This window comes from Diadema antillarum, unplaced genomic scaffold (genome assembly GCF_040938485.1).
Source record: "Diadema antillarum isolate AM-2024a unplaced genomic scaffold, OU_Dant_1.0 seq00001492_RagTag, whole genome shotgun sequence".
Classification (NCBI taxonomy): Eukaryota; Metazoa; Echinodermata; class Echinoidea; order Diadematoida; family Diadematidae; genus Diadema; species Diadema antillarum.
In genome coordinates this window covers 77,667-92,009 of record NW_027272230.1, presented here as the reverse complement: position 1 = coordinate 92,009, position 14,343 = coordinate 77,667, and the positions used below count along the sequence as shown (strand labels likewise).

General features: G+C 39.5%; 1 protein-coding gene across 1 annotated transcript; it reads left to right on the top strand.

Moving 5' to 3' along the window:
• Window positions 1-7,177: 7,177 nt before the first annotated feature.
• LOC139710013 (pseudouridine-5'-phosphatase-like) lies at window positions 7,178-13,869 on the top strand. The gene is made up of 4 exons (XM_071621965.1): window positions 7,178-7,261; window positions 11,731-11,949; window positions 12,820-13,058; window positions 13,518-13,869. The coding sequence occupies exons 1-4, from the start codon at window positions 7,201-7,203 to the stop codon at window positions 13,692-13,694; spliced, it is 696 nt and encodes a 231-aa protein (XP_071478066.1). The 5' UTR covers window positions 7,178-7,200; the 3' UTR covers window positions 13,695-13,869.
• Window positions 13,870-14,343: the final 474 nt, after the last annotated feature.

Here is a 14,343-nt window from a genome sequence, read left to right as displayed (position 1 = left end):
TTGAGAAACCACGGGGTAGTCCCTTTTCAATTGGAGGAAGAGTTGAAAGCAGTTAAGAAATCACTGCAACAGGAGCTAAGGAGCTAGGGCTTATTGGAATTATGTGGAATCTCTTTTTTCTATCGATGAAGATACCACAGAATTTGAGAGTATGAAGAGATTTTGGGGCTTCATCAAACACAACAGAACTGATAATACAGGAATAAGAGAACTGAAAAGTGATGGTATTACGATCACTGATCCAATTGCAAAAGCTGAAGCATTGAACCAACAGTTCAAAAGTGTTTTCACCAAGGAAACTCCCATACCGAATGACTTACTACCGGAAACCCCAGACTTTGAAGAAATGGAGGATATTTTGTTTACATCAAAGGGTGTAGAGAAGTTGCTTTGTGGTTTGAAGACATATAAGGCCCCTGGACCGGATGGTATAACTCCACGAGTCTTGAAGCAGCTGGCAAAAATTCTGGCTCCAATTCTTTGCAATATATTCCGGTTGTCATATGAATCAAGTGAAATACCAAATGATTGGCGTGAAGCAAATGTTGTACCAGTCTACAAGAAAGGTAATCGATCTACTCCTGTAAACTACCGCCCCATTTCGCTGACATGTATTTGCTGTAAACTAATGGAGCACGTTTTAGCCAGCAAAATTATGAAGCACGGGGACGAAAATATGTAACATCATTTTCCCCCTGCAATATGGCTTCCTTAAGAACATGTCATGTGAACAACAATTACTTGGTTTCACAAGCGATTTACATAGGAACTTGGATGCAGGACGTCAAACGGATGTTGTAGTCATGGATTTTTCAAAAGCTTTTGACAAGGTTGGGCATGAGCGGCTTTTACGTAAACTGGACTACTATGGTATCAGGGGGAAAAATCTGAAATGGATTCAAAGTTTTCTCAATGGAAGAAGTCAGAGGGTTGTTTTGGATGGTATTAAATCTTCTTCAGTAGCGGTAGGATCTGGAGTGCCTCAGGGGTCGGTTCTTGGGCCTTGCCTCTTTCTACTTTACATCAATGACTTGCCTGATGGTCTCGCGTCAAAGGTTCGCCTTTTTGCCGATGATGCAATTTCTTACATGACCATCGACAATCAACATCATACGCAAAATCTTCAAGAGGACCTAAACAAAATTGGTGACTGGGCGAAAAAATGGATGATGGATTTGAACACAGATAAGTGTAAGGTTTTGACAATATCCAGGAAAAGAAGTAAGGTGCGACACGTGTATCATCTAAATAACGCCCCTCTTGAATCTGTTGAATCCGTGAAGTACTTGGGTGTAGCCATCACTTCTGATTTGAAGTGGACCCAACACATTAACAATACTGTCAATAAAGCCAATAACGTGCTTGCATTTCTAAAACGCAATCTTCGCATAAAATCTGATGTTAAAGCCACAGCTTACAAAACGTTGGTTCGACCAATTGTTGAGTATGCTTCCACAGTTTGGGACCCATCTACCAAGAACCTAATCCACCAAGTGGAAATGGTCCAGAGAAGAGCTGCGCGATTCACTTTAAATCGCTACCATAACACCTCGAGTGTCACCAAAATGCTACAAGAACTTAATTGGACCACTCTGGAACAGCGCAGAGAAAATGACAGGCTAATATGTACAAAATACACAATAATCTCACTCCTCTTTCAGCACAGGACTATATCATCAAACAGGCTACTCAGTTTACGAGAGCCTCGCAACCACACTCCTACCAGGTACCATATTCGAGAACTGAATCGCATCGCCATTCGTTCTTCCCAAGAACTGTAAGGAACTGGAATTCCCTGTCGTCAGAAATTGTTTCAGCGCCATCTGTGGGATCATTTCGAAACCGTCTAACGGTTGATCACAGTGGCTAGTATTTTCGTCAAATTTTCTATGTGCTTGTAAATATCTGTAAATAAATTGTATTATAATGTAAATAGCACCAGTCTGCAAGAATCTTCAGTCTATTGAAGGAGGCAGACTTAATCAGAAGAAGAAGAAGAAGAACGCGGGAATAAATGGGGATAGGCCTATTATTGTTTTCCTTTTTGACGGAAAATGTCTTTCTTTCAGCATCGAGTTCCTACAAAAATTAGGATAGTTTCATGGTAATTTCGAATAGGCTTACGTATGCATGGAATAAATCGAGGAGCACTTTGAAAGCATAATTATTTGATTTGATTTATTGATTTACATTGTATTTCTGCATTTTTAGCAAGTAGTTACAACATAACAATTGTCCAATACTACGTCCATACATACTATATCCAACACAAGATGAATAGAAATGATTATAGTCATAATGTAGGCCTACCAATAATGAAATATTGTATAGATGTAAGATGAATTATAATCATACAAAAACAATGGAAAATCATTGATAATTCAATCGAGTTAATACATACAAAATTCAGTAGTCCCTCATCTTAAGCTGAAGCTTTAGTTTGATGGCGGCCTCTGGAAAAGCATATGGCTTATACTTCTTAACAAATCATTTAATACATACAATTATTGTGTAATCGAATAGGGTAACTACAAAATGCATAAGTGCAACGGTGAGTTACGGTGCAAGTACATGTTCAGTTTTAGTGTTATTTTATCATTGTTAATGCTATTTGAGGAAAAAAAAATCTGTGTAGATTAATTTTCAGTAGCGGATCTAGGGAGGGCCTCACCAGGCGCATGCCCCCACCCCCTTATTGTTTGTTGAAACAAAAGAAATAAAAAGAAAAAATGGGGGAGGGGTGCGTGCGCCCCCTTTTTGTAAACGCGCCCCTCTTTACTGAATTCCCGGACCCGCCCCTGATTTTCATATAGAAAAATGATCAATACTTTATACTTTTGTGTGCGTAGCTATATTACACCTTAACCATTCAGAAACTTTCAGTAATTCCAAATTTATTTCCAAATTATTAAGTCAGTAAAATATATTGTCGATTAGAAAAAAAGTGTCATTAACATAAAAAAGAAAGAGAAGAGGTCATAAGATTGAGCCTTGTGGAACTCCGCTACTAATAGGGAGAAAACACAATTCTATGCGATTTAATGATACATCTTGTTTTCAATTTGAGAGAAAATCTTGAAACCATGACAGCGTATTACCACGTATACCATATGAACGGAGTTTAGAAATCAAAATCGCATGGTTTAGCGTATTAAACGCTTTGCTCAGATCCAAAAAGATACGAATCACATGTTTCCTTATTCGACATAGCATTTGAAAGTTTATCATAAATTTGCAATAAAGCTAAATCGGTAGAATTATTTTTCCTAAAACCATGTTAATTCAAATCCAATATACACTGTGTGTTTAAAAAAAAAATATATATATATATATGAATACATATGTATATATATATATATATACAATCTGCATCATTTTCTCAAGTACTTTGGATAAACTGGAGAGTATAGATTATGGGCGGTACTTATACTTATATCATATGGATCATTTTTTTAATGAATTGGAATAGCTTTTGATGTTTTAAATAAATCTGGGCATATACCCAATGAAATAGAGAAATTGAATATTATATGACATAAAGGATCTGCTATAAAATATATAATCTGCTTAAGCAACGAAGAGCAAGGCATAACCTTAAGATTTACTCCAATTTAATACCGTAATAATATTAATAATTTCAGGAGAAGTCGTGGGAGTTTAAAAACAAAAACCCTTCTGCATGGTTCTGAGAGAAAACCTGAGAAACGAACATGATCCGTGCTTGGGATTTTACTCGCTAATTTTGAACAAATATTACTGAAGAATGAGTTGAATGAGGAAGCTAGCATAATCAGGTACACAAGGAACTCTATTTCCATGTTTTTTTTTCCAAGAATTTCCTTAATCAGACTCCAGGTGGCGCCAGAATTAGATACTTTGGCTAGAAGTTGAGAATAACGCTTACGGGACTCACAAATTACATTGTATACTACTGTCAATAATTACGATATTTTGTGTAACTTTTAATACAGTCCTTGGATTTTTCAAATAGAATTTATGAAATTGATTCCTCGTCTTAATTGATTTCATAATTGCCTTCGTTATCCATGGATTCTTAGGTTTTCTGGAATTGGCTTTTGATCTTACTGATGAAAGTTTTTTTTTTTTATAATAAATCTGAAGCTTATGGTCATTAAGCAATATTCACATTATTCTCATTAAACACAATCATCATTCCAATCTTCTGAAAATAAATCTTGTTCAAATTGTTCGATATTCCTCTGAGTTTCTTTATACGATACCTACGCGTCTCTAAGCGTTTGTCCTTAACATTTTGCAGCCTTCTATATTCTGAAGGTTCTTATCCTGCATATTCCCGAGACAGTTCTCAAATGTGTAGTTTATACTTGGCGGGTTCCTATAGAGTAAACAATATATTACAGTGTACTATAGTATACCAGCACTGTTTGATTTTTGAAGAAAAAAGATTGCAATTTTTGTCATTGGAATACATGATTTCACTAATTCCTCAAAAGAGTGCAGTCCAACGCTTAATTGCAGGGAGATGGGAAGGTCCCACGAGCGGCATATGTGTCCTTATAGAGAGAGAGAGAGAGAGAGGGAGAGAGAGAGAGAGAGAGAGAGAGAGAGAGTAAAAAACAAACAAACAAACAAAAACATAGCCTATTTATGAACAACTTTTCCCTACTGCACTTGGTGTACCGATTAAACATCACATGAGACTGGTTATTTAACAAACAACTGAGACTGACCCCAATTATCTCATTCCCCCGTAATCTGGATCCCCCAATCCCCCCCCCCCCCCCGAAATCCATCTAGGTCCCCCCCCCACACACAACTTTTTTTGTTTTATAATATTCTTTATTTGAGTTTCATTCAATCTCAAATCCATATAATTAACAATGAAATTAATATGTCCACCAACAAAACAAAAAAAAACAGCTGTATTCTTCTTTCTTGTGCTGCTAAATCATTTTTCAAACGTACAGTACGATATATTTGGGTCTTTTTACCAAATCATACCCTGTTTTAGAGAGAAATGACATGAAATTCTGCATAATTCTCAGAAAAAGCTATTTTGATCAGCCTAATCAAGCCAATCCGAATGTGCCTTATCACTCACACACCGAATAAGAAATTTGTGCTACTAAATCACATTTTAACGTAACTTCCTTCTTTTTTCTTTTTCTTTTTTGGCAGAGCACATGCTATATACATAAATATATCCGATAAAGTATAACTCTCAAAAGGGAAAAAACTTCTTGATCAACTTGATCAGATTGCTCAATATCCACTTCATTACATAAATTCTCTGAAACTCTCTTGAGAATACAGCATTTCCTGAAACGTATAAGAAAAAAAGCATTCTTTACTTAACCGAACAAACTCATCATTTTTTTCATCTAACCTATCAACCTACCCCTCCCCCCCCCCGTAAACAAAATAACCATATGTGTATATCATCAAAACAAACCATATTCCTGCCTAGCCCCTTAACCATTACTCTACTATTACCTAACTATTCTCTAGCCCTAACCATCCCCACCTATTTCCCCACTAACCATTACTCTACTCTTACCTAACTATACATCTACCTAACCCTAACCATCCCCACCTATTTCCCCACTAACATACCCCCCCCCCGTAGCCTTCCCTCAACACACACACCCATAATATGCACTAGACATCAACCAAAACAACAACAACAACAACAACAACAACAACAACAACAACAACAACAACAACAACAACAACAACAACAACAACATACCCACAAGTGCGCACTCACAAACACCAACATTTGCACGCCAAATCACACTACATACGTGTGGTATCTTGGTTACCTGTTTCTTTGACAGTTAGACACACACCAAAAACCGAAGTTAACTAAACATTTTACATGGGAAAGAAAAAAAAAGTGACCACCATAATGCTGATACATACACCGATTCCTAAACATTAATACGGCTAAAACCTAAACTGACCATACATCTGACGTGGGGGAAGAAAGATTTGAAAAAAATAATAATAATATATAATTCATACTATCAATGTGCAAAAACAACGACAACAACAACAACAACACTCTCTATGAAAGTTTCAACTAGAAGTCCCATTTTTGCAAATGAAAACCAAGCTTACCTGCTTCAACCGCAACGTTCTTTTCCTCCTCTATAAAATCCAAAACAAATTTCTTTATCTTTTCCCTCTTGGGTAACTTATTTTGTTCTCTTGACCGAAATATTATAATTTTCATCAAAATTATCAAGGCATTCACGCATTTGATTCGATTTGAACTACCTCAAACCTATATCTCTCCATTCTAATTCTTCTAACTCAACTAAATCATAATACTCAATAAGAAACTGCCATATCGGCTTTACTTTCACACAATCAAAAAATATATTTGAATAAGTTTCCCTTTCCAATTGACAAAAAGAACAAAGATTATCATTCACAAAACCAAAACTAAACTTAAACAAATGTTCTCTTGTACTATCACCCCGTGTAACAATTAAACTGAAATTCCCTATGTTTACCAAGTAAAGTCGTGCTTCTAGGTCTAAAAAACACGTACACACACACACACACACGCACACACGCACACACACACACACACACACACGCACACACGCACACACACACACACACACCCTCACACACACACACACACACACACACACACACACACACACACACACACACACACACACACACAATATTGATGACGCAATATTTCTGAAGGTGACATTTCCATTTATAACCAAAACATTTCTGTAATCTTTTTTGTTGTTGCATCATGGGTTAGCCTCCACCTCCTGAAGAATATAATTATGTAGGCCTATATCATGGAGATAAATCCTTGAACATGATGCATAAAAGTTATTTCATAGCGTTTTATACGCGGAATCTTCCATCCGCGGCAGCTAGATGTCCGAAAATAACGGTGACAGTACCAAAGATCTTTGCTGGTACAAAGGAGCTTACTGAATGAAGCTTCTTGCTAGTACACTCCATCCATCCACCTGTGACCTTGGTTGTGCACGTGTGTGTACGTGTCAGCACCAACACACCAATCACTATTGGATGGAAAGGGGCCCCCTATCGGAGCAAAGAGTGGGGTAACGAGTAGTTATCGGTCAACTTCCCACAAACCACAGCACAGCTGAGCTTTGGACGGACCAGCGCGGCGTGGCTTGGACAACTAGACCTAGAGCTGTATTTTCATTCATCAAGATCATGGCATCTCCCAGGACTAATATTAGCCATGTTATTTTCGACATGGATGGATTGTTGATCGGTGAGTTACTCTTTTTGAATCTTATGAATAACGCTAACGGCGATGCACTTTCCACAGAGGCATATTCATGCATGGACACGTACGTCGAGCCACCAAAACACGCCAGACCAGGCCCAGCAGGGCGCCGGGCAGCGAGCAGGCTGCGTGTGGTGCGGTCGACTGTTCCGTCGTTTGTTGCCGCTGGGCTGGAGCTGCACGCTGTCGAGATCTGTGAATATGGACTCTGTTAAAGGGTGTGTACAGTTCTGGGGGGCATTTCATCAACGAGTTCGTCGGAGTTTTCACCGACAAATTTGCTATCAGCCAATCAGACCAAGGATTTCATTAGCTTTTGACAGTTGTCAGCGTAAATCCTTGCGTCTGATTGGCTGATAGCAAATTCGTCGGTGAAAACTCCGACGAACTCATTGATGAAACGCCCCCCAGGTCGAGGGGAGGATTTAGCGTTTTGCGAGATATTCAGAAACCACTCTATGAGATGTCAAAGAGCATGCAATTCTAAGGGGTATCAAAAGTTTATTTGATGAAAATCGGTTTTGAAATGGCTGAGATATTAAAAAAAAAGGTGAAACAAAGAGATCTTAATAAAAGGCATGGCCTGTCGCCTAAATATTATTGTCATTTTTTGGATATCTCAGCCATTTGAAAACCAATTTTCATCAAATAAACGTTGAATCCTTCTTAGAATTACATGCTCTTTCATATTTCATAAGAGGTTTCGGGTAAATTACAGAATACTGGCAGCCAATCACGGAGAGCGCAAATCGCTCTAAAAAGAGCGTAATTACGCTTGCCGATAGCAACCATCTGAAATATTAATCCGATCTGCGATACGGTCCGTGATTCGGCTGTCGACGATTGCATTTGTTTACGTGTGTTTTCTTTGCTCTGTGCGATGAGAAGTGTGGTATCTTACGTTGTTCTCGGGGGTTTCGGGGGTGTCCCCCGAATAATGTAGTTCTACTTCTAGATCCTGACGATGCTAGTCTAGACTAGCCGTTAAAATTTACCCGAATTTACGATGAATACCGGTACTCACGATTTTAGGAGTTGAGGATAGTCCGTATCCTAGAAATCGATAGCAATTTAGGTGAGACTAGAAAACAATCACTTATCTAATTGCTGGTGCTAGCTTACAGTAGAGCTTACGCACTGTGTGGGTGCTCTTGACAGCCCACCATGTTGACTCTATGCAGTCGTGCAACAACAGTACCTACACACAACAGCTTATGATGCGTACGTGTGCAGTGGTAGCGCGTATTGAGTCTGCAGAACGCGCGCATGTTTACTAGTACAGTGTACAATACGTATAGCACCTTGTAGTGTGATTGATCGTGAATGACTTGTGTCGAAAAGAGATGAAGGAAGGAGGATGTCAGCTGTGATGACGTCATCACGTTTAAAATAGTTCCGTCAAAATCGGCTCAATTTTCTTTATCGACGATTTACTCGAGATATCTTGATTTAGAGCAGTTCTCCTCCGAAACCACTCAATTTTCATAAAAATTGTGTGGTCATGCTACTTTTTGACGGCCGTTCCGTTCCCGGGCTTTTTGGGGGCCCCAGACGACGGGAAAGACGAATTTCAGGCCTTCGGACTGAAATTCATCTCTAAGGGAGAGCCGCCGGAGGCGGCTCTTATACGCACTAATATGCTAATTTATATGATGCAAAACCGGTATTCTGTAATTTCCCCGAGGTTTCTCATTATCTCACTTAGGAATGTTCAAAACATGAATCCCCACCTCAACCAGTACTGTACAGTCCCTTTAACCTATGAATAAACGGCTTTTCCATCATAGTCATTTCGAACCAATAGTAAAAGTGTATTGTTCTCGTCGGTCGTGCTATAGGTTTACAGTGTTAATAGTTTGAATAGATTTAGATTATTAGGTCTATATTATAGTCCATAGATATTATTAGAGCTGACAGCTGATTAAATTGGAAGAATCGGGTTCCTACTCCAAGTCCTACCGTCCAGGGCGCAGCCAGGGGGCAGTGCAGTAATTACTTTCTCAAGGTCAGCAAAGCCAGATCTCGATCCATATACATAATATTATGACCAGCTATGTACACTATTATATAAGCTGTTATTTTCGCGAATTTCGCGAATCACAGTTGAGTTGGATCGTGAATTTAGCAACACCCGAAATTGTCTCCATGTGCTTTGTTAATAGAGCGTAAACTTAAGCATCGGCGTCTGTTCGCGAAAACAAAATCTCGCGAAAATGTCTGCGACCTCGTCAATCGCAAATATATCTGTACGCGAAAATAACAGCGTATACACTAATACAATACTAATACTAGGAAGCCATGGAGACGTTTATGCTTGTGTGTCATTTGTCTCAAGCCGTATTTGTCACATAAACCATAACTGTAGAATACACAGCACAGGTCACAGCCCTGTCGCTGTCGCTGTATAGAACTCAGAAGTAATACCTAGCCTGACCAGACACTGTACTGCGCACAGGGTCTGACGTGTGTTAGTGTTTCAACGTTGTAAACGACCGTCACTATCAACGGCAAAATCACATAAAATACCTTTTATTTTGTATGATTTTAAGAGTAATATAATTGCAACACTTATCTACAGCATATTTTCCTGATGGTTGAGTTGAATTCTGCGTTTTGTTGGTATCCAGACCTTATTGTTGAATTTTTCGGAGTAGATCGTGCGGTGGCATCTTTTCCTTCGAGAGCTTCACAAAATCAACAAACTACCACGCATGCGCATTCAGAAGTAGTTGCTTTTTACGTACGCCCGTGCACCCTTGCGTTTCATGTATTACGTAAAGCCTGTAGTAGATCCGCGCGTGCTGCTCCGGCAATGATTTGACCTTTTTTAGTCGGGGTCATCCGACTATCTCCTCACTTCCGCCCCGACTACCTACATTGTAGTATACGAGAGTGAATGCCATTCATATAACACGCAGATGAGGAGTGAAGCAGTAAGGACGTTTACAGACCTGATTTCAGTCACAGATTTTGGTAAGTTTTTGACGTAATTAAACAAAAAATCGCATACCGATTATTGAATGATGGTCATAGATTACGATAATTCCTTATATTTTAGTTTTCCACGATTAATAAAGATATTCATGAAGGAAACAGTGAACCATAACAACGTCTGCGAAGGAATAGAGGTGCAGCCGCTGTTGCTTCGCGACAGCGGCTGCGTGTAGTTAAAGTAATACCATAGGCGCTGCCTTGTGGTTGTGGCTGTCAATGGCTCTTTACTGTTTCTTCTACAGTCTCTACACTATACAGCAATCTAGACTTCTACATGTACATCAATATTGTCAATACTTGTGCGTGCATTCTACTTTGATTCAAGTTGAAAAAAAAAATCACTGAATGAAACAAGACATATCTGAACAAGAACTACAGTAGATCTGTGTCATGCTCTTTATCACTTGTATCAAAATGGTTTTTGAGTGTAGCATTTATGTCAAAATATTAGTGTGTCAATTTAACTTTGCTGCTATGTTAACTGTTGTTGTGTTTTGTTTTGTTTTTTACTTTACCACTACCAGTAGTATTATGCACTTGGTGCTAGAAGTACATTTGTAGAACATTGTTTTGCCAACTATCTGAATTGTGCTGTACCTGTATACCCACAACTCACAAGTTGCTTTTCAGACACTTTCATGACAACATCCTTGTGCATCTGCTCTTCCTCATTCAGGGAATTATTGAGTTCTCATGACTGGCTGATATAATTTCCTGGAACTCCTCAACATGTCCTGCCGTGTCGCTATATCGTCAACAGCTTCCATCCTGGCTGTGTACCTTTGGTGCCTCATTTTTTGCTCGCGTGGTTATGCAATGCGTGTGATGCAGATGAGCCGTCTTAGCTTTAACCCCCAAGTATACTGTATACGCTATATATTTCGAGGGGGTTTTATTTTCGTGAATTTCGCGAGTCGGGAGCTATTCGCGAAATTAACAACACGCTAAAATATTACCTTCCAAAATGAATCCCTTGCCTTGATGATACGAACATTTCAGTACTAGTATACCACGTCACGGCTTACCGAACAGACCATACTGGCTAAGCATGTTTACGCACGTCCACGTCTACTTACGAATACTGTAGAGAGCCAATCCATTATCGCAAGGGGACCACTCGTCAGAAATCTAGCGCGATGGACTTAACCACTTCAAAAATGTTGAATTCAAACTTACTAGTTCGCAGAGTTTGGTAAGTTTTTTTTCATGCAGTGTATCACTAGTATCATTCTTATTTGCTAGTAAGTTGAAAATTCACACTTTCTTTGCCACTTCATATTTTCTCTGGTCCCCCAATCGCGAATTTAACCACTCGCGAAAATGTGTGACAGCGGCAATTCGCGAAAATTTATGTACGTGAAAATTATAGCGTATACAGTAGTCTATTAAAGTAAAAGTTGTCCTTCTGAAGTCATCCTTTGTATTTGTAACATGCTATGACACTCTCCCTCATTTGACAGACACAGAGAGGCTCTACTCAGTGGTCTATGGCAAGTGCTGCGCCAAATATGACAAGACCTTCACATTCGAGATCAAGCTGCAGCTCATGGGACGAAAGACGCTGGAGTCGGCACAGAAAATCATTGAGCTTTTGGACCTACCTGTGACTCCAGAACAGTGGGTGCAGGAGACTACGGAAGCCATGACAACCATCATGCCAGAAGCAAAACTCCTCCCTGGTAAGTTAGAACAAGCATCTTGGTCGCATATTGATATAATACATACTGGGGCCCTGAACAACTTATATGATAAACTGCAATTTTCCTCCTTTCTTGGCCTTGGCAGAGGTAACAAAAAACAAACAAACACATAAAAAAGTGTGGTTTGTAGACACTTAATGCATGGTATTAAATGCTTTCACAGCTGGAAATATAGCCCAGAAATGATATCTGTGGATCTCTCTGATATTATTGACTCAGCATGACACACCAAACTTCTTTATGCAGTACACTCCTGTTAAAATGAACACAGTTATAATGAAATTCTTGATATGATGAAGTAAAAAATCAGGGTCGCAAGATTGAATCTTTATCTATTTTAATGTCCGGCTATAACAGAATTTTGAGAAAGCGACTTCAAGAAAACTACCAGTCCCAATAAAGGACTTGTTCATTATAATAGGAGTCTCTTGTAGGCCTACTGCTATTTATGTGATCAAAGAAATTGCCATTTATACACATTCTTTTTGTTGTTGTTGTTGTTGTTGTTCTTCTTCTTCTTCTTCTTCTTCTTCTTCTTCTTCTTTTTGTGTGTGTGTGTTTATGTGTCAATAACACTGTAAGTAAGAATAAATTGGACATCAGGTTTTTAGGTTTCTGGCTAGAGATATTGTCGACCCAGTTCCTTTAAGATTCTTAATACACCCATTGATTTTGCATATGACCAACCAGCTTCCAACTTAGCAAGACAAAGCCAGCAGACTCTCATTAAGGGGATGGAGAAGGGGTTTAATTTCAAATACCCTTCCACAAATGAGTGAAAATATCTGTATCAACTCATAGTATACACTTATCTGTTGTCATCACTGTCCTTTTCTTCATTCATTCAAGGCGTTGATAAGCTGATCCAACACCTGCGCAAACATTCCATTCCCATTGCCGTGGCAACCGGTTCCTCCACTCCATCCTTCAAGCTGAAGACCACCAATCACAGGGAGTTCTTTGGCCTCTTCCATCACATTGTCTGCTCAGGGGATGACCCTGATGTGAAGAAGGGAAAACCTTCACCAGACATCTTCCAGGTAGCAGCGAGCAGGTTTACAGAGAACCCTCCGTCATCTCCCGGCAATGTATGTATGAAAAACTCACAGTTTACTGCCACCTATTAGTTGATTTCTGTCAAATTTCATGTGGAAGAGTGCTGTGTTGTGCAGAATACATAAGACTTTAACTCCAAACTTCCATATCAGTATGGCATTTAGAATAAAAAGCTGTTTGCTTGTTCATAAAGGAAACAACAGTGAAGATATAATATTACCGTACCTGTATGTTGTGATTTTTCTTTATTGATTCACAGTACATTATCATTGCCATATCTATGTATGTGTATCCAGTTCCATGTTGAATTTGTATGGAAACTTCACATAGCATTTTGCAAGTGAGGGTTACTACCATTTTTTAGTACTTTGCGCAAATAAAGAAATTAAGCTGCCATATTGTTTGGCTTTCATGACTCAGCCCTTTGATTCCTTGGATACTTTCTCATTTAATCAACCACAAAATGCTCGCTTAACTCTTGCCTTACGCAGGTTCTCGTCTTTGAGGATGCACCTAACGGCATTCTGGCAGCCAAAGCGGCCGACATGTGGGCGGTCATGGTACCAGATGAGAGGTTGATTGGCAAAGACGAAACGGCTGCAGCAGACCAAGTTCTACGCAGCATGGAGGACTTTGTACCTGAGGAGTGGGGACTTCCCCCATACTGACAGCTAGCTCCAGCTACCATGTAGCTTTGTGTAATTGTTGGGCTTTCATGCAGCGCACACATATTCACGTACAAAGTACCTTTCCTTTGGATCAGGTGCCAGTTGACAATTCCACTGGTGTGCCTCATATGCCCTTGCCTTTTGTCAAGACCCTCTTGCTGTATGGTGAAGAGAGCCCATCTGAGTGGGGTTGTGCGAGGGCCTTTAGAGATCTGCTTTGCATCCTTTTGTTAGCCCTTTGAATTACCGACTTTTGCTCCCCGAGTGGCAGGAGAAAAAAATTGATCAATCATAGTGTCTGTCTGCCTGAGCCTGATTTGCATGTGCGAATGCACACCACAGACCCTTGCGGGTGGTCAGTGATGCATGCAAACATGCCGGACAATGGCAAAACGGAGGATGTGGGGAGCGCGCCATTTCATTGGTCAACCAGAATCTGTTAATATAACTATTCAGTATTCAGTATGGTTCATGTGTCAAGAATGATAATTTGTGAAGCAGATCTCAAGAGGCCCTGGCACTGTTGCGGCCAGCTGGGCTCGCTTCGCTCACCTGTTCTAGCCATCTTACAGCAAGAGGGCCTTGACAAAAGGCTACATATGCCCATGAGCACATATCTACTGAAATAAGGATAACAAGCTGTACATGT